The sequence below is a fragment of the Oncorhynchus masou genome, chromosome 24, assembly GCF_036934945.1.
Source record: "Oncorhynchus masou masou isolate Uvic2021 chromosome 24, UVic_Omas_1.1, whole genome shotgun sequence".
Classification (NCBI taxonomy): domain Eukaryota; kingdom Metazoa; phylum Chordata; class Actinopteri; order Salmoniformes; family Salmonidae; genus Oncorhynchus; species Oncorhynchus masou.
In genome coordinates, this window is record NC_088235.1 from 89,333,080 (window position 1) to 89,356,822 (window position 23,743).

The 23,743-nt window shown below is 45.7% G+C and overlaps 1 protein-coding gene across 1 annotated transcript; it reads left to right on the forward strand.

Annotated features, from left to right (window-relative positions):
• The first annotated feature begins 11,413 nt into the window (after window positions 1-11,413).
• Window positions 11,414-23,426, forward strand: LOC135512964 (myocilin-like). The gene is made up of 5 exons (XM_064935522.1): window positions 11,414-12,229; window positions 15,373-15,438; window positions 16,317-16,418; window positions 21,859-22,070; window positions 22,235-23,426. Exons 1-5 carry the CDS (start codon window positions 11,761-11,763, stop codon window positions 22,805-22,807), a joined length of 1,422 nt encoding a protein of 473 aa, XP_064791594.1. The 5' UTR covers window positions 11,414-11,760; the 3' UTR covers window positions 22,808-23,426.
• The last annotated feature ends 317 nt before the right edge of the window (window positions 23,427-23,743 follow it).

Consider the following 23,743-nt stretch of genomic DNA (forward strand, 5'->3'; position numbering starts at 1 on the left):
GCTTGTGCTGAACAACAGTGAGTGACTCACAAGGCTCTGTTCTCTCGTCATTGTGTCACCATGTGGCTAGGGACGACCGAAAAGCTTCATAATGAAAAATATTATGTGACAGGTGAAATGAAGATCACATTTGTCTTTAACTATTAACGTATTGCACAAGTTGACTTGAGGGATTTACTTAAAAAGTAGCTACAGATATTCACATTTATTTATTTATTTTAATAAAAAAATGTAATAGAAATAGTATTGAAAAACCATCCCGTGGCTATTTCCAAATAACACATTGTACGGTATACCAGGCCTAACTGGGACACCGTGTGTCCTACTGACCTAGTACGGCACACTAGGTCATAAATGCGGAATACACATTTTGGTTGAATACATTGAGTTGTGCAACTGACTAGGTATCCCCTTTCCCTGCGGTACTGCTGGTCCACTTGATCTAATTTCCCATTGGTAATGCTAGGTTAGTTGTCTGTCTCCAGATGGTTGAATTCTATTGTGTATGATGTATTTTTTTTTTTGTGATATTGAGTTCTGCTGGAAGGTCATCATGAAGCTTATGAATGTCTGCTGCTATTCCCATTAACCCTGAGGAGCTAAGGGACAGACACTGTTCATTCCACTGCATCTGCTGGAGGTCATAAGCTGTCTAGTACCCGTGTGTGTGTGTGTGTGTGCGCGTGCATGTGCGTGTGTGTGTGTGTGTGAATGGAATGGTATTAGTTTGTATTGTTATGTGTCTGGAAGAGTGCTGGTTAATGAGTTACAATGACACTATGGGCTGTGAAACACACACAGACTGGGGTGTAACACTGCCTAGTGTGATGACACCACAGCGTCTTGCATATCTGTACAATACAATAACCCCTACATCTTCATTCCTTTTGTTTTTTAATGTAATTTATTTGAGGTGTAAATATTGATCTGTAATGATGTACTATACTCTGGCATTGACAAACTGAACTACTGTAATGTTTCTCTGAGCTAATAAAATTATTTTAAAGGATATCTGTATTCAACTGGTTTGGTCTTGTTTATGTGACACGGAGTAGTGGGGAGGAGAGGAGTGGTTGGAAGAGAGAGGTGATCATTGGGACAGAGAGGTGGTTCCTGTGCCATCTTGCCTCTTTGGGCTGTCATGTCAGAGGCCGTGTGTGTGTGGAGACAGTGCTGCTGGTATTTCTCTCATCTCATTATCTGCCCTTTTTATTAGTGACTTTCAAAGCTCTCTGTAGTTAAAGCCCAGACTGACTGTTATATTAGTGTTCCTGCTGTGCCTCTCATCTCACTACTACTGTACCTGGCACCCACTTGTAAATGTAGAGTCAATGACACAGTGGAATGTTGTACGTACGGTCATATAGATGACTACTGGTTCTAGCTTCCAGCTCTGTGACCCCAGGCTTTCATCTTCTTTATACCTCTTCAGAGAGAGCAATTCTTCTTATGGGTTACCAACACACACACCTTGTTATGGGTTACCAACACACACACCTTGTTATGGGTTACCAACACACACACACCTTGTTATGGGTTACCAACACACACACCTTGTTATGGGTTACCAACACACACACCTTGTTATGGGTTACCAACACACACACACCTTTGTTATGGGTTACCAACACACACACACCTTGTTATGGGTTACCAACACACACACCTTGTTATGGGTTACCAACACACACACCTTGTTATGGGTTACCAACACACACACACCTTTGTTATGGGTTACCAACACACACACCTTGTTATGGGTTACCAACACACACACACCTTTGTTATGGGTTACCAACACACACACCTTGTTATGGGTTACCAACACACACACCTTGTTATGGGTTACCAACACACACACCTTGTTATGGGTTACCAACACACACACACCTTTGTTATGGGTTACCAACACACACACCTTGTTATGGGTTACCAACACACACACCTTGTTATGGGTTACCAACACACACACACACCTTGTTATGGGTTACCAACACACACACAACTTATTATGGGTTACCAACACACAACTTATTATGGGTTACCAACACACACACACCTTGTTATGGGTTACCAACACACACACCTTGTTATGGGTTACCAACACACACACCTTGTTATGGGTTACCAACACACACACACCTTGTTATGGGTTACCAACACACACACAACTTATTATGGGTTACCAACACACACACACACCTTGTTATGGGTTACCAACACACACACACCTTGTTATGGGTTACCAACACACACACCTTGTTATGGGTTACCAACACACACACACACCTTGTTATGGGTTACCAGCACACACACAACTTATTATGGGTTACCAGCACACGCACAACTTATTATGGGTTACCAACACACGCACACCTTGTTATGGGTTACCAACACACACACCTTGCTATTGGTTACCAACACACACACACCTTGTTATGGGTTACCAACACACACAACTTATTATGGGTTACCAACACACACACACCCTGTTATGGTTTACCAACACACACACACCTTGTTATGGGTTACCAACACACACACACCTTGTTATGGGTTACCAGCACACACACAACTTATTATGGGTTACCAACACACACACACCTTGTTATGGGTTACCAACACACACACCTTGTTATTGGTTACCAACACACACACACCTTGTTATGGGTTACCAACACACACACACCTTATTATGGGTTACCAACACACACACACCTTGTTATGGGTTACCAACACACACACCTTGTTATGGGTTACCAACACACACACCTTGTTATGGGTTACCAACACACACACACACCTTGTTATGGGTTACCAACACACACACAACTTATTATGGGTTACCAACACACACACACCTTGTTATGGGTTACCAACACACACACACCTTGTTATGGGTTACCAACACACACACCTTGTTATGGGTTACCAACACACACACACCTTGTTAAGGTGTTACCAGCACACACACAACTTATTATGGGTTACCAGCACACACACAACTTATTATGGGTTACCAACACACACACACCTTGTTATGGGTTACCAACACACACACCTTGTTATGGGTTACCAACACACACACACACCTTGTTATGGGTTACCAGCACACACACAACTTATTATGGGTTACCAGCACACGCACAACTTATTATGGGTTACCAACACACGCACACCTTGTTATGGGTTACCAACACACACCTTGTTATGGGTTACCAACACACACACACCTTGTTATGGGTTACCAACACACACAACTTATTATGGGTTACCAACACACACACACCCTGTTATGGGTTACCAACACACACACACCTTGTTATGGGTTACCAACACACACACACCTTGTTATGGGTTACCAGCACACACACAACTTATTATGGGTTACCAACACACACACACCTTGTTATGGGTTACCAACACACACACCTTGTTATTGGTTACCAACACACACACACCTTGTTATGGGTTACCAACACACACACACCTTATTATGGGTTACCAACACACACACACCTTGTTATGGGTTACCAACACACACACCTTGTTATGGGTTACCAACACACACACCTTGTTATGGGTTACCAACACACACAACTTGTTATGGGTTACCAACACACACACCTTGTTATGGGTTACCAACACACACACACCTTGTTATGGGTTACCAACACACACACACCTTGTTATGGGTTACCAACACACACACACCTTGTTATGGGTTACCAACACACACACCTTGTTATGGGTTACCAACACACACACACCTTGTTATGGGTTACCAACACACACACACCTTATTATGGGTTACCAACACACACACACCTTGTTATGGGTTACCAACACACACACCTTGTTATGGGTTACCAACACACACAACTTGTTACGGGTTACCAACACACACACCTTGTTACGGGTTACCAACACACACAACTTGTTATGGGTTACCAACACACACACCTTGTTATGGGTTACCAACACACACACCTTGTTATGGGTTACCAACACACACACCTTGTTATGGGTTACCAACACACACACCTTTGTTATGGGTTACCAACACACACACACCTTGTTATGGGTTACCAACACACACACACCTTATTATGGGTTACCAACACACACACACATCTTGTTATGGGTTACCAACACACACACCTTGTTATGGGTTACCAACACACACACACCTTGTTATGGGTTACCAACACACACACACCTTGTTATGGGTTACCAACACACACACACCTTGTTATGGGTTACCAACACACACACACCTTGTTATGGGTTACCAACACACACACACCTTGTTATGGGTTACCAACAGACACACAACTTATTATGGGTTACCAACACACACACCTTGTTATGGGTTACCAACACACACACACCTTGTTATGGGTTACCAACACACACACCTTGTTATGGGTTACCAACACACACACACTTTGTTATGGGTTACCAACACACACACCTTGTTATGGGTTACATTTACATTTAAGTCATTTAGCAGACGCTCTTATCCAGAGCGACTTACAAATTGGTGAATTCACCTTCTGACATCCAGTGGAACAGCCACTTTACAATAGTTGCATCTAAATCATTTATGGGGGGGAGAAGGATTTGTTTATCCTATCCTAGGTATTCCTTGAAGAGGTGGGGTTTCAACACACCGGAAGGTGGTGATTGACTCCGCTGTCCTGGCGTCGTGATGGGTTTGTTCCACCATTGGGGTTACCAGACAGCACAACAGTTTTGATGGGTTACGGGAACTGTACTTCCTCAGTGGTAGGGACCAACAGCAGGCCATTTGTTAGGTGGATGAACACAGTGCCCTTGTTTGGGTTAGGGCCTGATCAGAGCCTTGTACTGGGTTACCGTTCCCCTCACAGCTCCGTATGGGCAAGCACCATGGTCTTGTAGGGATTACTTCAACTGGAAGCCAGTGGATGGGCGGAGGAGCGGGGTGACGTGAGAGAACTTGGGAAGGTTACCAACAACACCAGACGGGTTATGGGTTCTGGATGAGTTGTATGGGTTTAATGGCACAGGCAGGGAGCCCAGCCAACAGTTATGCAGTAATCCAGACGGGAGATGACAAGTGCCTGGATTATGGGTTACCAACACCACTTCCTGTGTGAGGCAACACACACACCTTGCGGATGTTTAGAGCATGAACCTTGTTACAGGAACGGGCCACCGCCTTGATGTTAGTTGAGAACGACACTTGTTGTCCAGGATTACCAAGGTTCTTAGCGCTCTGGGAGGAGGACACAATGGAGTTGTCAACCGTGATGCGAGATCATGGAACGGGCAGTCCTTCCCCGGGAGGAAGAGCAGCTCCGTCTTGCCGAGGTTCAGCTTGAGGTGGTGATCCGTCATCCACACTGATATGGGTTGCCAGACATGCAGAGATGCACGCCACCTGGTCATCAGAAGGGGGAAAGGAGAAGATTAATTGTTATGTCTGCATAGCAATGATAGGAGAGACCATGTGAGGTTATGACAGAGCCAAGTGACTTGGTGTATAGCGAGAATAGGAGAGGGCCTAGAACAGAGCCCTGGGGGACACCAGTGGTGAAGCGCGTGGCAGGAGACAGATTATGGGTTACGCCACCTGGTAGGAGCGACCTGTCAGGTTACCAATCCACAGCGTGGGCCGTTACCGGAGATGCCCAACTCGGAGAGGGTGGAGAGGAGGATCTGATGGTTCACAGTATCGAAGGCAGCCTAGGTCTAGAAGGATGAGAGCAGAGGACACCTTGTTATGGGTTAGCAGTGCAGAGCACCTTGTTACAGAGAAGAGCAGTCTCAGTTGAATGACTAGTCTTGAAACCTGACTGATTTGGATCAACAAGGTCATTCTGAGAGAGATAGCGGGAGAGCTGGTTAAGGGTTACACGTTCAAGAGTTATGGAGAGAAAAGAAAGAAGGGATACTGGTCTGTAGTTGTTGACATCGGAGGGATCACCTTGTTATGTTAGGTTTTTTCAGAATGGGTTACCAACACACAACTCTCGCTTGTTTGAAGACGGAAGGGACGTAGCCAGCGGTCAGGGATGAGTTGATGAGCGAGGTGAGGTAAGGGAGAAGGTCTCCGGAAATGGTCTGGAGAAGAGAGGAGGGGATAGGGTCACGGGCAGGTTGTTGGGTTACCGGCCGTCACAAGAACAGATTTCATCTGGGTTAGGGGAAAAGAGGTCAGAGCACAGGGTAGGGGTTAGCAGAACCAGCGGTTTGTTTGACTTAGCAAACGAGGATGTCACACCTTTTTTCAAAATGGTTACAAGTCATCTGCAGACTTGTTATGGGAGGAGGGGGGAGGGGGACACAGGATTCAGGATGGGTTAGAAGGTGGCAAACACCTTCCTAGGGTTAGAGGCAGATGCTTGGAATTTAGAGTGGAAGAAAGTGGCTTTAGCAGCAGAGACAGAGGAGTTAAAATGTAGAGAGGAGGGTTAGTGAAAGGATGCCAGGTCCGCATGGGTTAGGCAGTTTTCCTCCATTTCCGTTCGGCAACCCGGAGCACTGTTCTGTGAGCTCGCAATGAGTCGTCGAGCCACGGAGCGGGAGGGGAGGACCGAGCCGGCCTGGAGGATAGGGGACATAGAGAGTCATGGGTTGCAGAAAGGGAACAGAGGAGGGTTAGGAGGCAGAATCAGGAGATAGGTTGGAGAAGGTTACCAGAGGGAAGAGATGATATGGGTGGAAGAGGAGAGACCTTGTTATGGGTTACCAACACACACGAACTTATTTGGGACCAACGACACACCATCCTTGTTAGGGGCAGTGTGGGAAGTGTTGGATGGGTTAGCCAACAAAGGATACAATTTAGTGGTCGGAACTTGGAGGGGAGTTGCAATGAGGTTAGTGGAAGAACAGCATCTAGTAAAGATGAGGTCAACGTATTGCCACCTTGTGAGTGGGGGGAAGGTGAGAGGGTGAGGTCAAAAGAGGAGAGGAGTTGGAAAGAAGGAGGCAGAGAGGAATGAGTCAAAGGTAGACCTGGGGATGGGTTACCAAGTCACCACAGGACTGTTGTGAGGTGAGCCGTCCTCAGGAAAGGGTTATCAAGGCATCAAGCTCATTGATGAACTCTCCGAGGGAACCTGGATGGGTTAAATGATAAGAATGTTGCTTGAAAGGGCTGGTAACTGTGACAGCATGGAATTCATGGGAGGCGATAGACAGATGGGTAAGGGGAGAAAGACAGAATGACCACTTGGGAGAGATGAGGATCCCGGTGCCACCACCCCGCTGACCAGAAGCACCTTGTTATGGGTGTGCGAGAACACGTGGGCGGACTTGTTATGGATTAGCAGTAGGAGTAGCAGTGTTATCTGTGGTGATCCATGTTTCCACAGTGCCAAGAAGTCGATGGGACTGGAGGGAGGCATAGGCTGAGATGAACTTGCCTTGTTCCCAACAGACGGCAGTTCCAGAGGTTACCAACCTGGAACACCACGTGGGTTGCGCGCTGGGACCACCAGATTAGGGTTACCAGCACACACACGGTGTGGAGCGTTTGTATGGTCTGTGCAGAGAGGAGAGAACAGGGATAGATAGACACATAGTTGACAGGCTACAGAAGAGGCTACGCTAATGCAAAGGAGATTGAATGGGTTACAAGTGGACACACACACGAATGTTATGGGTTACCAACTTACAGCAAGAATCTTATTGGTTAAAAAGATTGAAATGATACAGTACTGCTGGAGTAGGCTAGCTGGCAGTGGGTGCACCTTGTTGACTTTGTAGGCTAGCTGGCAGTGGCTTGTTTTGGGTTACCTACACTAATCAACCTTTGTTATGAGTTAATAGTTTCTACAGTGCTTGTTATGGGTTAGCCAACACACACACAGTGTTTGATTATGGGTTACGTTAAAAGAACGACAATAGCTGGTTATGGGTTACCAAGACAACACGCTTTGTTATGGGACTACACAGTTGTCTTAGATACAAACACACACACAGCTTGTTATGGGTTACCAAACAAATCAAACCGTTGTACTGTAATGGGTTAAATGAAAATGTGATGGGTTACCTGTGGAGCACACGGAATGTTATGGGTTACCAACACACACACTTGTTATGGGTTACCAACACACACACCTTGTTATGGGTTACCAACACCCACACACACACCTTGTTATGGGTTACCAACACACACACACCTTTGTTATGGGTTACCAACAGACACACACCTTGTTATGGGTTACCAACACACACACACCTTTGTTATGAGTTACCAACACACACACACCTTTGTTATGGGTTACCAACACACACCTTGTTATGGGTTACCAACACACACCTTGTTATGGGTTACCAACACACACACCTTGTTATGGGTTACCAACACACACACACCTTGTTATGGGTTACCAACACACACACACCTTGTTATGGGTTACCAACACACACCTTGGCAGGTGTCATGACGTTGGCCTGGGGATAGGTTTATGACAGTCATAAATACCTCTTTCCCAGTTTTTCCTCTCTTTACCCTACTGATGTTACATTTGCAAACCCTTGGTCAACATAGAGATTTGGAGGGAAATGAACTATATTCTGGTAATCTGACCAATTGAACATATGCGGTGGTACTTAATGAATATGATGGCAGTTCGGTTGTCATGTGAGACATTCTCATCAATGAAAAGATGACAAACTCTACAGTGGAAAGTCTACACATCAGAGTTATCGGATTCACATGGAATTGTTGTTCAATTTAAATGCTTGAATATGAAATTATTTGTGATGGGATGAAATGTGATTTTAGCTTCTAAAATGTGGGTTTTCAGAAGATAGGGCTCTGCTCAATCAGTGGCCCGCCCCTGTGAAGGGACATGGGCTATAAAACTTTTCAAACACGCCCTCCTCTCCCTTCCTATATAAGCCCTTGACGACAATATAACCTCCTGTTCCGAGGACGTGAGGACGAAGGTCCTATGTCAGAATGGTTCAGATAACTACAGAACGAAGCCAACATCAGAGTGAGCTTTGGTTGCGAATGGTATGAACTTTGAACTCTTATTCACTATAGAAGTGATACCTCCTAGCCGTTGAGTTAGCAACAGCAGATGCAAACGAGGGTTAGGAAGGAACAGACAGAGTATCCCGTCTACCACACAACGATGTTACTACAACGTATCTAATTGACAACCAGAGACATTCTTCAAAGGACTCGGTTTGGCAACACGGCCTTCCATCTACCACCAACCTACCGAAGCGCAGCTCAGAGTAAATATTTATTGCATTTTCTTTTTCCAAATGGGCGGTAATTTAGAATGCATGAGAGACTGTATTTACGATAGCCCAGCTTCTTCCCTTTGTTCCTCAGTCTTCCCGCTCTTTCACTCAAACCCAGCCCCTTTTCTTTTGTGTAACAAGCTGCCATATCTGTTCTGCCCGCTAGGGACGTGTTCCTTTATGACGTAATTTGTAATCAAGTTAAGATTTAATTATGTGTATGTGTAATTCTGTGTGATTGAGTTATTTAGTAATGATTTAGGTATTTAGTAAATGAATAATTAAACCCAATTTTGCATTGCTGATTCAACTTGTGAGCCAGGGTTCGTGCAGATAACCAAGAATTTACAACTTTCAGATGAGACTGAATTAAGATGACGATTAATATTGACTGCTATTGATGTAAAATATTACTAGGTCTTTAAGAGTTTATTCGGAAGATAACAGCTCTATAAATATTATTTTGTGGTGCCCGACTCTAGTTAATTACATTTACATGATTAGCTCAATCAGGTAATATTAATTACGGATAAATTATTTTATAGATTAGCATGTCATATCACTTAATCCGGCATAGCCAAAGACACGACACAGGACAGCGTGTATTGGTCCAGTTGGGGCTGGATGATGTCATAATCCAGACAAAGCAGCAGTCATATACCGGTAAAGAGAGAAACATGTGAGAAATAGTAGTTGGGTAAGACTCTGCTCTGCCAACCTCCTGCTTTTCACTACAGGACAAATGAGCCTATTGAGGGACTGGGGAATCAGACACACACTACCAGACACTGAAGTACAGTGCAGACAGCAGGAGGAGGGAGATTGATGTGACTACCTGGAGGAAGTAGTAGAGAATAAATCAGCATCACAACAACCCAGTCTGACACTCACCACTCCTGTTGGCTACAGCAGCAGTACTATGTACATATTCAGCAGGGTGACAACATGGAGGGAACACCAGCCAGGACTTGCACAGACGAGCAAAGAGACTTGTGGTTTAACTACTCCCTACATTATCTCTCATCTCTTTCATCCCCTTGACCATTTGAAATGGGTTCTGGAAAGATGTGCCCATGCTAATAATACTGACCCCAAATCACTGGCTTCCTTAATCAAACACATACGAAATCCATCTAGCTAATGAAATGCATACCTGACCAATTGGTGGTTGAGGCTAACAAACATCCTGCCATTAGAAACAAAGCTGGCCTGTACCAACCTGCTTGAGAGGCAGAGAGAGCTTTGTGGAAGATAGTATTTCAACGCCAGCCTTCCTGACTAATGTACCAATTGAGCTATATGACCACTGACCCCATTTCTCAGACTCCTTCAGGGTGTGCATGTATGTGTGTGTTCTAGTCTTGAGTTCAATTTGAAAATGAACAAGGGATCATACAAAAATGCATCACATGAGGGTGAGGAGGGAGTGTGTGTCTGTTATTCTGTGAAAGATGGATCGACAGGGAGAGGGATATAGAGAAGGAGAGAGAGATTAAAAGGTCTAGAGCAGGTGTGTGACTCATGTTATATTAAAGTACATTTAAAAGTTATGAGTGGAAAAGCATCTGGTGAACACACACAGACCCATTCATGCACATGCACACACATGCTCACACACACAAGTAATCCAGCTATCGGTTGACTCATAAGTCTAGCCCTTCAAACTGGTGATTGGAATCTGGACAGCATGGGTCAGGAGTCCTGTAGTGATCAGTCTCTTTTATGACAAACCAATTGTCTGCTTGCATCACATTTTGGCACCCTATGGGGGCTCTCTGTCTTTATGGGATGGTAACTTAATCCCCCAAAGCCCAGCTACCCCTCCCATCCCTGTGGAGACTCCCCTGCCATGCCCCCCTATCCCTGGGACCAAACACCGCACGTAGCTACAGATAGCCCAGCTCTGTTATAGCTGACAGGGAGTGCAACTGGATATAGAAAGTGAGAGCGAGCCTGTAGTCTCTCCTTGCTTACCCTCTCTGCATGTGCACATGCACACCCAGGCATTCATGCATACATCAGCATGCACGTGAAAACACACAAACAGTCCTTACCCCTCCCATCTCTCCCGCCTTTTCTTCCTTCCCCCTCTCTCTCTTTCCTCTTCTCTCCTTACTCACCTCCTCTCTTTCCTCTCCCTCCTTCCCAGATTGTATAAATATCCCTGAGTTGTTGAGAGGGACTCAGAGACCTGAGGACCCTGACCTGAGAAACAAACAGACCAGAACAGAAAGAAGAGAGACAGACAGGCAGCAGCAAGAAAACAGACAGACTAATCAGAGAATAAGAACAATAATCTGCTGTAACACATTGAGAAAAACAAGGAAAAGGAAGACAGTTGGGTAAGAATTAAGTGAAAAGATAGAAGGGGAAATTACCACAGCTAGAGAAAAAGGAGAAGGGTTGAAACACAGAGTGGTGGAAGAAAGACCCTGAAGACAGAGAGTGTGAGAGAGCAGAAGAACCACGTCTAGTCTACATCTGTGTGTGTAGCTGTTTGTATCCACCATGTGGCTGCTGCTTAGCGTGTGTGTGTTCTGTCTGCTGGGGTACAGTGAGGGGCAGGACCGTGCCACTCTCTGGAGGGGGAACGACCACAGCGGGAACTGTCAGTACACCTTCACCGTGCCCAGCCCCAGCGAGACCAGCTGCTCCCCTACAGTCTCCGGAGGACCAGAGATGGAGGGGCTCAAGGCTAGACTCAGCCTGCTGGAGGTATTGGTGGCCAGGCTGACTGGAGGGGAGATAGGGGGTCCTGGGGCTGGTCTCCAGGAGGCTCTGACCCAGGCTATGGGAGAGAGGATCCTGCTGCAGGGAGAGAAAGAGCATCTGGAGAGAGATGTGGAGGGGCTTCAGAGGAGGATGGAGGAGATGAGGAGAGAGACGGAGAGACTGCAGAGCAGACCTTGCTACCCACAACCCCCTCTGTTGCCACCCAGCATCCCACTACAGGACAGTGGTCTGCGACCTGCCGGAGGTGAGTAACAACATTCTCTCTGTCTGTTCTCTCCTCTGCTGGGGTCGGAAGTTCATAAGATTCCTGATTAAGTGGTGCAAACATTATAGACAGACTGTGTTGTAGACAGACTGTGTTGTAGACAGACTGTGTTGTAGACAGACTGTGTTGTAGACAGACTGTGTTGTAGACAGACTGTGTTGTAACTGTAAGTGTTCCCCATTCCCTCTATGAGACCTATTTTGCTGCAGATCCTGTGTCTTGTGGTTTTATAGTGAGTCAGGAGATTCTGAGTTAACTGGAAGAGCAGAGTAAAAACATGACGCCACAGACCTGTGTGTGCATATGGGTGGGCGTGTGTGTGTACATGTCTGTGTTTGGGCAACACAAGCAAGGATGCAGAAGTAAGGTCAGGTTTCTCAGCTATCGGTCTGTTTTAAAGAGCAGAGGGAGGGAGAAAGTTCTAGAAGACAGCCAGTGACAGACAGGATTAGTCTGGTATTTACGACCAGAACCTTCTCTATGATGGTGCATCCCTGAACTTCCTACATTATACGGGGAGGGGGGTTCAGTCTCACCTCCATCTCACCTTAGGTTCGATGATGCTCAACTCTGTGTGTGTCTTGTAAAACCGAGATAGCCTTAAACCGTAAATCCTTCTTTGCTAAGATCCCATACACCACCTCCATATACCAGAGCAGCCCTATTGGAGCAGCCCTATTGGAGCAGCCCTATTGGAGCAGCCCTATTTTTCCGAGCCACCGTGCTTCTACACCTGCATTGCTTGCTGTTTGGGGTTTTAGGCTGGGCTTCTGTACAGCACTTTGAGATATCAGCTGATGTACGAAGGGCTATATAAATCAATTTGATTTGATTTGATATATTTCCCTACATGGTTCTGTGGCATCTGGTTAGATCCTCATGTAAGCACCTGCAGGCTGAAACATACAGATAGAATGCTGGGGGAGCACCATACAGCTCCACACAAATACACACCCAGGGGACAGGCATATGGAAAACAAATCACAGCCAGAGAGAAGGAAACATGAAAAGGGAAGAGAAGAGTGAAAAGTAAAACAATTACAGTGTTTCCTCTATATTCATATTCCGCCACTCCCAAAATATGACAAAATAAAATACACGTTCAATATTTCTGCTAAGACAAGCTTTTAAAGGAATTTTGCACAATTTTGGCAATTAAGCAATTTCTTTATTTACCCAGATTCAGATGAACTCATGAATACCAAGCTTGCGAGCTGTTCCCATAGACTTCCAGTCATTGCGCTAACGATATTTAGCAATGGCTCGCGAAACTACCTTCAACTTGTGTGTTTGTGTGCATATGTGTGTGCTCGCATATGTGTTGTGAGGTATGGTAAAGGGGTCCTTGGTTTTAACAGCCATCGCTCAACAAACACAACATAAATCCCCAGCTGACCTTGGCTGATAGAGCCCAGTTTTACTGGACCAGTTGAAATACTGTGGGCTCTACTGAGTAAGATTAGAACACCTCTCTGGCCCTGTAACAGGCCATGCTTTATTCATGTCTCCTTTAATTGTTTAACTCATTGGGACTTCCTGGTTATATAGTGGGTAGCTAGGGCTGGTCAGTCAGAATTAGGCATATAGAAGATGAGGTTGATGGTTAACCAGGTGAACTGAAATATGAAGTGGGTTTCATATTGGTTCTAAAAACATCTGTAGCGACTGACTCACCTCTCCCTAAATATATTTTGTTACATTCATTTTCTAATGGGTTTTGAGGGATTGGGCCGTTGTCAGAGAGTGTGCATGTGTGCGTGTTCATATGTTTTGGTTTTTCAGTCTGGGGGTCTTGATGTTCTGCCGGATAAGCCCTGATATCCAACACACACACACAAACGCAAACGCACACACACGCACACGCACACGCACACGCACACACACACACACACACACACACACACACACACACACACACACACACACACACACACACACACACACACACACACACACAGAGAGAGAGAGAGAGAGCCAGAGGAACAATATGCTCTTGTTTACTTCAGATGCTGAATGACCTGGCCCTCTGGGAACACTTATGTAGTTCAGGGAAGCAAGACTCTTACCCCTTTCACCCCCCCTCTCCCCATACTCATCCACACAAAAACTCACACAGAGAGAGAAACAATATGCACTTGTTTACCTCAGATGATAAATGACCTGGCCTTCTGGAAACACTTATGTAGTTTAGGGAAGCAAGACTCTTCCCCTTACCCCTTTCACCCCACCACCCCCCTCTCCCCATACTCATCCACCCAGAAAGGATCCATTGACTCTGGCCATACAAGGTATGAACAGAAGCAAACAATAATGGACATTCTCATTGTGTAAGGTCAGGCTGTACTTCCTCCATTTCAAAACCCCTTTCTTCTGTTTTGTGCCTGTTGAACTTAGCCCTGGTCTCCCCCTTCAAACCCCACATCCTCTCCTTCTCCTCCAACTTTACCCCAACCTCACCCACTCTCTTCCTCAAAAGAGTAAATCAACTTCAGTTTCCAGATGCTAAGGCTAACACGTTCTGCATCATTATTGCTCTTTAGGAGCCTGTAAACCCTTCACACACATGCCTTGTACCATTACAAGGTCGTAAACACATTAGCATCCATCACTGTTGTAGACCAGTCACGGCTGCTGTTTATCAACACTTCTGAAGCATTAAAAAAAACGATCAATTGTAATGGTTGTCTGAGGGGCTGAAAGACTGAAGGGAGCAGGAGAGGGTATGGTGCAGAGGGGATGGGGATTGATGGGTGAGGCTTGGGCTAGTGTTTGGAGTTGTTCTAGTTGAACTAAACTGGTATGAGGAATTGCTATCTGTGGCAGCAGGGCAGATGGCGGGGGGCTCCCAGAATCCACAGTAGCTGGTAATCCACAGTAGCTGGTAATCCACAGTAGCTGGTAATCCACAGTAGCTGGTAATCCACTCAGGAGTGTTTTTTCCTCCTCTTACATTACCTGCTGTCAGTACTATTGCCACAGACCCCCGCCCAACACACAAACACAGAGATACCCCATGGCTGGCTGATGTGGGCTGCTCTGGCCTCAATGGTCATTGCATGGTCGGTGTTGGTGCCTTCAGTGTGACCATTGTGTGTGATACTAAATCCAGTATGTGTTTGCAGGTGCTGGTGTTCTCTCTCACCTGGTTTCCAGACCTGGAAGACAATGGGACACTGGCAGCCTGAGAGGTATGGCGTCTTCTGTAGTACCACTGAGTGTGTGTTTGCATGTTCGTGTACATATCTTATTTCAACAGAATGAATATAGCTTAATAAAAAAGTAAAAAGTACACAATGAAGACAGTGTCCAGTGTCATGGACAGATGTGCCAGGAGATCGTCTTTTTATGATTGTTGGTTTGATGCAGTCATCACGCCTGCAGCTGGAATGTGTCAATGTGTCGCAGGTAATCCATCAGGGGTAGATTGTGGTAGTCCCCCACAAGCCTCTTTACCTTCTCCAGGCTAGTGCAGACTCTCTCTGGTGATGGTAGGTTGCCAGCGAAGTGCTGGTCCAGTTGAGGTTCAGTCAGAGCCTGTTGTTGTTGCAGGACATCGATGAACTCCAAAACCGTGGGGTGTGTGGCACCACCAAGAGCCCCCGAAGGCCTGATGCTAGTCCTCCAGTGCCTTCCCACTGGGCACAGATGTCAATTCATTGAAAGTCAGTGGAAAAAATGTTTGTTCAACCACTGTGTGTCCAGTGGGTTGTTGGTCTTCACAAAGTATTGCTGCTTGACAACATCATAGTAGTTCCACATTTCTGAAATATACATAGAGACATTAGACACCGTGCAATGCTTTAATACTGTCATAATAATAAATATTAGGTCTATAGGTCCTCCTGTTCAAAAGGCCACGGCTTACTCAACACAAACACAACCGCCGAACAGGCATTCACACGTCTGGGTCTCCAGCTCCTCCTTCAAAACCAGCCAACCCTCTACAATCTCTGCTCCGCACTTGGCATTGTTGTATTCTCCCGCTATCTTAGTGATACGCCTGGCAGTGAGGTTGATGTGACCTTTGCACTTGTACTGATCATAACATAACCCCCCCTCACTCCAGACCCAGCATGGCAGTATGGTGGTAATCCAGTGCTCCAGGAGTTGAAGGCTGAAGTGACTGAGATTCCTGCTCCTAGTCCTGAGGGCCCAGAGGACAGCACAGGTGAGACACACACCTGAACACACAGCTGTCCTGAACACCCACCTGGAGTATTAAATAGTTCATTAACCTGACGCGGTCCCAACAGACCCATTATTATTACACAGTAACCCCCTCTCCCCCATACAGCTGACCCACAGAATACCAGGGCATATATTAGGGCAAATACCAACACCAGTGCATGAGACTGCATGTGTTTGTATATTTAGTGCCTGACAGGGAACGAGATCCATTGAAGCTCTCTGAGCGCACTGAGTGGCACATCTATGATAAGATTATCTCCATCATGCGTGTTATCCTGGCACATTTCTGTTGCCGTTTCTGTCACATCTATGATAAGATTATCTCCATCATGCGTGTTACCCTGGCACATTTCTGTTGCCGTTTCTGTCACATCTATGATAAGATTATCTCCATCATGCGTGTTACCCTGGCACATTTCTGTTGCCGTTTCTGTCACATCTATGATAAGATTATCTCCATCATGCGTGTTACCCTGGCACATTTCTGTTGCCGTTTCTGTCATCTATGATAAGATTATCTCCATCATGCGTGTTACCCTGGCACATTTCTGTTGCCGTTTCTGTCACATCTATGATAAGATTATCTCCATCATGCGTGTTACCCTGGCACATTTCTGTTGCCGTTTCTGTCACATCTATGATAAGATTATCTCCATCATGCGTGTTACCCTGGCACATTTCTGTTGCCGTTTCTGTCACATCTAGGATAAGATTATCTCCATCATGCGTGTTACCCTGGCACATTTCTGTTGCCGTTTCTGTCACATCTATGATAAGATTATCTCCATCATGCGTGTTACCCTGGCACATTTCTGTTGCCGTTTCTGTCACATCTATGATAAGATTATCTCCATCATGCGTGTTACCCTGGCACATTTCTGTTGCCGTTTCTGTCACATCTTTGATAAGATTATCTCCATCATGCGTGTTACCCTGGCACATTTCTGTTGCCGTTTCTGTCACATCTCGAAAACGACTGAAACGCCAACAAAATAAACATGCTGAAATGAATGTGTGTGCTGGAATAATGAATATCAGTGATGGCTGTGCCTGTAACACCTTTACATTTAACCTTACATCCAGAGTTACACCCCCCCTTCTCTGCCTCACACACACCATTCTGTCTTGAATATTCTGAGTGTATTTTAGGAATTGGTCAATTTACAGCAGCCTGATCATTCGCTGAGTGAGAGACTTGAAGTGGTGAAGGATTCCTTCCTGCATCTGATCAGCTGCTGCCTTACTAACTCTGTACCACACACACACACATTGAGTATGTCAACCCAACATGCTGTAGACCTACTAGGTCTCTACTGACTGATGATCATCTCTCATATCTTTCAGAAGCCATGACTTCTTCCCTCCATCCCCCTATCCAAAAACATGATTTACTACAGATCATCTCTCATATCTTTCAGAAGCCATGACGTCTTCCCTCCATCCCCCTATCCAACAACATGATTTACTACAGATCATCTCTCATATCTTTCAGAAGCCATGACGTCTTCCCTCCATCCCCCTATCCAACAACATGATTTACTACAGATCATCTCTCATATATTTTAGAAGCCATGACTTCTTCCCTCCATCCCCCTATCCAACAACATGATTTACTACAGATCATCTCTCATATCTTTCAGAAGCCATGACTTCTTCCCTCCATCCCCCTATCCAACAACATGATTTACTACAGATCATCTCTCATATCTTTTAGAAGCCATGACTTCTTCCCTCCATCCCCCTATCCAACAACATGATTTACTACAGATCATCTCTCATATCTTTTAGAAGCCATGACTTCTTCCCTCCATCCCCCTATCCAACAACATGATTTACTACAGATCATCTCTCATATCTTTCAGAAGCCATGACTTCTTCCCTCCATCCCCCTATCCAACAACATGATTTACTACAGATCGTCTCTCATATCTTTCAGAAGCCATGACTTCTTCCCTCCATCCTCCTATCCAACAACATGATTTACTACAGATCATCTCTCATATCTTTCAGAAGCCATGACTTCTTCCCTCCATCCCCCTATCCAACAACATGATTTACTACAGATCATCTCTCATATCTTTCAGAAGCCATGACTTCTTCCCTCCATTCCCTGATCCAACGACATGATTTACTACAGATCATCTCTCATATCTTTCAGAAGCCATGACTTCTTCCCTCCATCCTCCTATCCAACAATATGATTTACTACAGATCATCTCTACACACACCTCTTCCTCTCTCACTCACTCACTCTCTCACTCACTCTCTCACTCTCTCACTTCAATTTAAATTTAAATTTACGGGGCTTTATTGGCATGGGAAACATATGTTTACATTGCCAATGCAAGTGAAATCAGAGACTGTAACGTTCTTTGCTTCACGGAAACATGGCTCACTGGAGAGACGCTATCGGAGTCGGTGCAGCCAGCGGGTTTCTCCACGCATCGCGCCGACAGAAACAAACATCTTTCTGGTAAGAAGAGGGGCGGGGGCGTATGCCTTATGGCTAACGAGACGTGGTGTGATCACAGAAACATACAGGAACTCAAATCCTTCTGTTCACCTGATTTAGAATTCCTCACAATCAAATGTCGACCGCATTATCTACCAAGAGAATTCTCTTCGATTATAATCACAGCCGTATATATTCCCCCCCAAGCAGACACATCGATGGCTCTGAACGAACTTTATTTGACTCTTTGCAAACTGGAATCCATACATCCTGAGGCTGCATTCATTGTAGCTGGGGATTTTAACAAGGCTAATCTGAAAACAAGACTCCCTAAATTGTATCAGCATATTGATTGCGCAACCAGGGCTGGCAAAACCTTGGATCATTGTTATTCTAACTTCCGCGACGCATATAAGGCCCTGCCCCGCCCTCCTTTCGGAAAAGCTGACCACGACTCCATTTTGTTGATCCCTGCCTACAGACAGAAACTAAAACAAGACGCTCCCACGCTGAGGTCTGTCCAACGCTGGTCCGACCAAGCTGATTCAGCACTCCAAGACTGCTTCCATCACGTGGACTGGAATATGTTTCGTATTGCGTCAGACAACAACATGTCGTTCCCATAGCAACGATTAAAACATTCCCAAACCAGAAACCGTGGATTGATGGCAGCATTCGCGTGAAACTGAAAGCGCGAACCACTGCTTTTAATCAGGGCAAGGTGACTACAAAAAGAAAACCAGCCCAGTCACGGACCAGGATGTCTTGCTCCCAGGCAGACTAAATAACTTTTTTGCCCGCTTTGAGGACAATACAGTGCCACTGACACGGCCTGCAACGAAAACATGCAGACTCTCCTTCACTGCAGCCGAGGTGAGTAAAACATTTAAACGTGTTAACCCTCGCAAGGCTGCAGGTCCAGACGGCATCCCCAGCCGCGCCCTCAAAGCATGTGCAGACCAGCTGGCTGGTGTGTTTACGGACATATTCAATCAATCCCTATACCAGTCTGCTGTTCCCACATGCTTCAAGAGGGCCACCATTGTTCCTGTTCCCAAGAAAGCTAAGGTAACTGAGCTAAACGACTACCGCCCCGTAGCACTCACTTCCGTCTTCATGAAGTGCTTTGAGAGACTAGACAAGGACCATATCACCTCCACCCTACCTGACACCCTAGACCCACTCCAATTTGCTTACCGCCCAAATAGGTCCACAGACGATGCAATCTCAACCACACTGCACACTGCCCTAACCCATCTGGACTACCTATGTGAGAATGCTGTTCATTGACTACAGCTCGGTATTTAACACCATAGTACCCTCCAAGCTCGTCATCAAGCTCGAGACCCTGGGTCTCGACCCCGCCCTGTGCAACTGGGTACTGGACTTCCTGACGGGCCGCCCCCAGGTGGTGAGGGTAGGCAACATCATCTCCACCCCGCTAATCCTCAACACTGGGGCCCCACAAGGGTGCGTTCTGAGCCCTCTCTTGTACTCCCTGTTCACCCACGACTGCGTGGCCATGCACGCCTCCAACTCAATCATCAAGTTTGCGGACGATACAACAGTGGTAGGCTTGATTACCAATAACGACGAGGCGGCCTACAGGGAGGAGGTGAGGGCCCTCGGAGTGTGGTGTCAGGAAAATAACCTCACACTCAACGTCAACAAAACTAAGGAGATGATTGTGGACTTCAGGAAACAGCAGAGGGAACACCCCCCTATCCACATCGATGGAACAGTAGTGGAGAGGGTAGTAAGTTTTAAGTTCCTCGGCATACACATCACAGACAAACTGAATTGGTCCACCCACACAGACAGCATTGTGAAGAAGGCGCAGCAGCGCCTCTTCAACCTCAGGAGGCTGAAGAAATTTGGCTTGTCACCAAAAGCACTCACAAACTTCTACAGATGCACAATCGAGAGCATCCTGGCGGGCTGTATCACCGCCTGGTACGGCAACTGCTCCGCCCACAACCGCAAGGCTCTCCAGAGGGAAGTGAGGTCTGCACAACGCATCACCGGGGGCAAACTACCTGCCCTCCAGGACACCTACACCACCCGATGTTACAGGAAGGCCATAAAGATCATCAAGGACAACAACCACCCGAGCCACTGTCTGTTCACCCCGCTATCATCCAGAAGGCGAGGTCAGTACAGGTGCATCAAAGCTGGGACCGAGAGACTGAAAAACAGCTTCTATCTCAAGGCCATCAGACTGTTAAACAGCAACCACTAACATTGAGTGGCTGCTGCCAACACACTGACTCAACTCCAGCCACTTTAATAATGGGAATTGATGGGAAATGATGTAAAATATATCACTAGCTACTTTAAACAATGCTACCTAATATAATGTTTACATACCCTACATTATTCATCTCATATGTATACGTATATACTGTACTCTATATCATCCACTGCATCTTTATGTAATACATGTATCACTAGCCACTTTAACTATGCCACTTTGTTTACATACTCATCTCATATGTATATACTGTACTCGATACCATCTACTGTATCTTGCCTATGCTGCTCTGTACCATCACCCATTCATATATCTTTATGTACATATTCTTTATCCTTGTGTATAAGACAGTAGTTTTGGAATTGTTAGTTAGATTACTTGTTGGTTATTACTGCATTGTCGGAACTAGAAGCACAAGCATTTCGCTACACTCGCATTAACATCTGCTAACCATGTGTATGTGACAAATAAATTTGATTTGATTTTGAAATAGATAATAAACAAAAGTGAAGTAAACAATAAAAAATGTACAGTAAACATTACACTCACAAAAGAATAAAGACATTTCAAATGTCACTCTCTCTTACAGGGTGCATCTCAATAGTCTAAAATAGACACCTCTAACAACTGTCCCCCTCCCCATCTCTCACTCAATGTCTCTAACTGCCCTCTCCATCTCTCTCTTAATGTCTCTAACTCTCCCCTCCTCTCTCACAGGCTGTGGAGAGTTGATATCAATAGGTGAGCCAGTGTCCCATCGTAAGGCTGACAGTATAGCTGGTAAGTACGGGGTGTGGATGCAGGACCCAGAGGCTGTGGCGCCCTATGGAGGGAAGATGGTGTGGCGCATTGATACAGTGGGGTCAGAAGTCAGACAGCTCTTTGGTTACGAAGACATGGATCAGCTCTCTAAAGGCTTCCCCTCCAAGGTGACTGACTGGCATGGGATAGTCCTAGAGGCTAACCTTAACCACAGATCTAGGATCAGATTACCTTCCCCATAACTAACCTTTACCTTAACCATGATAACATATTGAGGTATAATGTAAAGTGTGATCATTGACCAGGCTGTATTATCATTATCTATCACAAGGTGTTGCTGTTACCGGAGCCAGTGGAGAGTACTGGAGCAACTCTGTACCGAGGCTCTCTGTACTACCAGCGCCGCCGCAGCCGCACCCTGCTGAGGTACGACCTGGTGTCTGAGAGCATCGCTTCCCGCCGAGACCTGCCCCACGCTGGCTTCCACGGCCAGTTCCCCTACTCCTGGGGGGGCTACACCGATGTGGACCTGGGGGTGGACGAGCAGGGCCTGTGGGCCGTCTACAGCACCAACAAGGCTAAAGGAGCCATAGTGGTGTCTCAGCTGGACCCACACAGCCTGGCGGTGAAGAGGAGCTGGGAGACCAGCATCAGGAAGACCAGCGTGGCTAACGCCTTCGTCATCTGTGGTCGTCTGTACACAGTGGCCAGCTACACGGCTCCCAACACCACCATCAACTTTATGTTTGACACAGCTACTGGCCAGGGGAAGGAGGTGGCGCTACCCTTCAGGAATAAGTACCGCTACAACAGCATGGTGGACTACAACCATGCCCAGAGGAAGCTCTTCGCCTGGGACAACTTCCACATCGTGTCCTACGATGTCAGGCTGGGCCGCCAGTAGAGCTGAGGAGGCCTCTTCATACAAACCAAAGACTTTCTATGTCTGTCCTTCAAAGACTGACAGCTTTAGAGCAGCTAATGTGGTGGCAAGTTGTTAGTGTTATTCACCACCTTCATCAATGCATAGGCCTAGTAGTTACCATAACTGGCCACTATAGTGATTGAGATTTAAAATTATTCTAGCAAATTGCATTATGAATGGAACCCCCTGCAGGTATCTTGTTTCTGTGGAAAGGCAATTGCTGTGGCACGGTCCACAAATATGTTTATAGAGGAATTATTTTTCTACTGTTTGGTCATCTGAGTAGTGCTTTTATTGTATTTCATGTATAGTTTTGAGAAGGATTGGGGGAAAAGCCAACATTATCAAGTCTACTGCTCTCACACATCAGTGATCATACAAGGTCTAATGTGTGTACTGTGTATAAAACTCATTCCACCCATCTGTCCTGTACATAGTGCCTCTCCCCCCCAGAAGGAAACATTTTCAGAGACAAACTTGCTGCTCTCTCGCTCAGCATGTATTGAAATATTGCATGTTCCTGTGCATTGTACTTCTGTATATTAAATGATGTACAAATTCATACCAATGTCTAATAAAGATGATCTATTCTAAATAATAGTTATCTGTAAAAATCAATAACTTCTAGATTCTAGGAGGATGATAACTCAGTCGCATATCCTTTCACTATCATAAGAAGGGGAAGAAATGGAATCAGTCACCAAATAGCCCCTATCCATCCACTGCTTCCATCCATTCAGCTCTTTCAGGTCTGTGAACACAGAAGGAAGGCCTTGGACCAAAGAGGCCAATTATGAAGAGCATTCATTCACAGGTCAATATTGACTGAAGACTCCATTTTAGTGGAGGTTGATGTGTTAGTGCAGTTGTTTTCCCCATCAGCTGCACATTAATGTTTTCCACAATAAAACACAC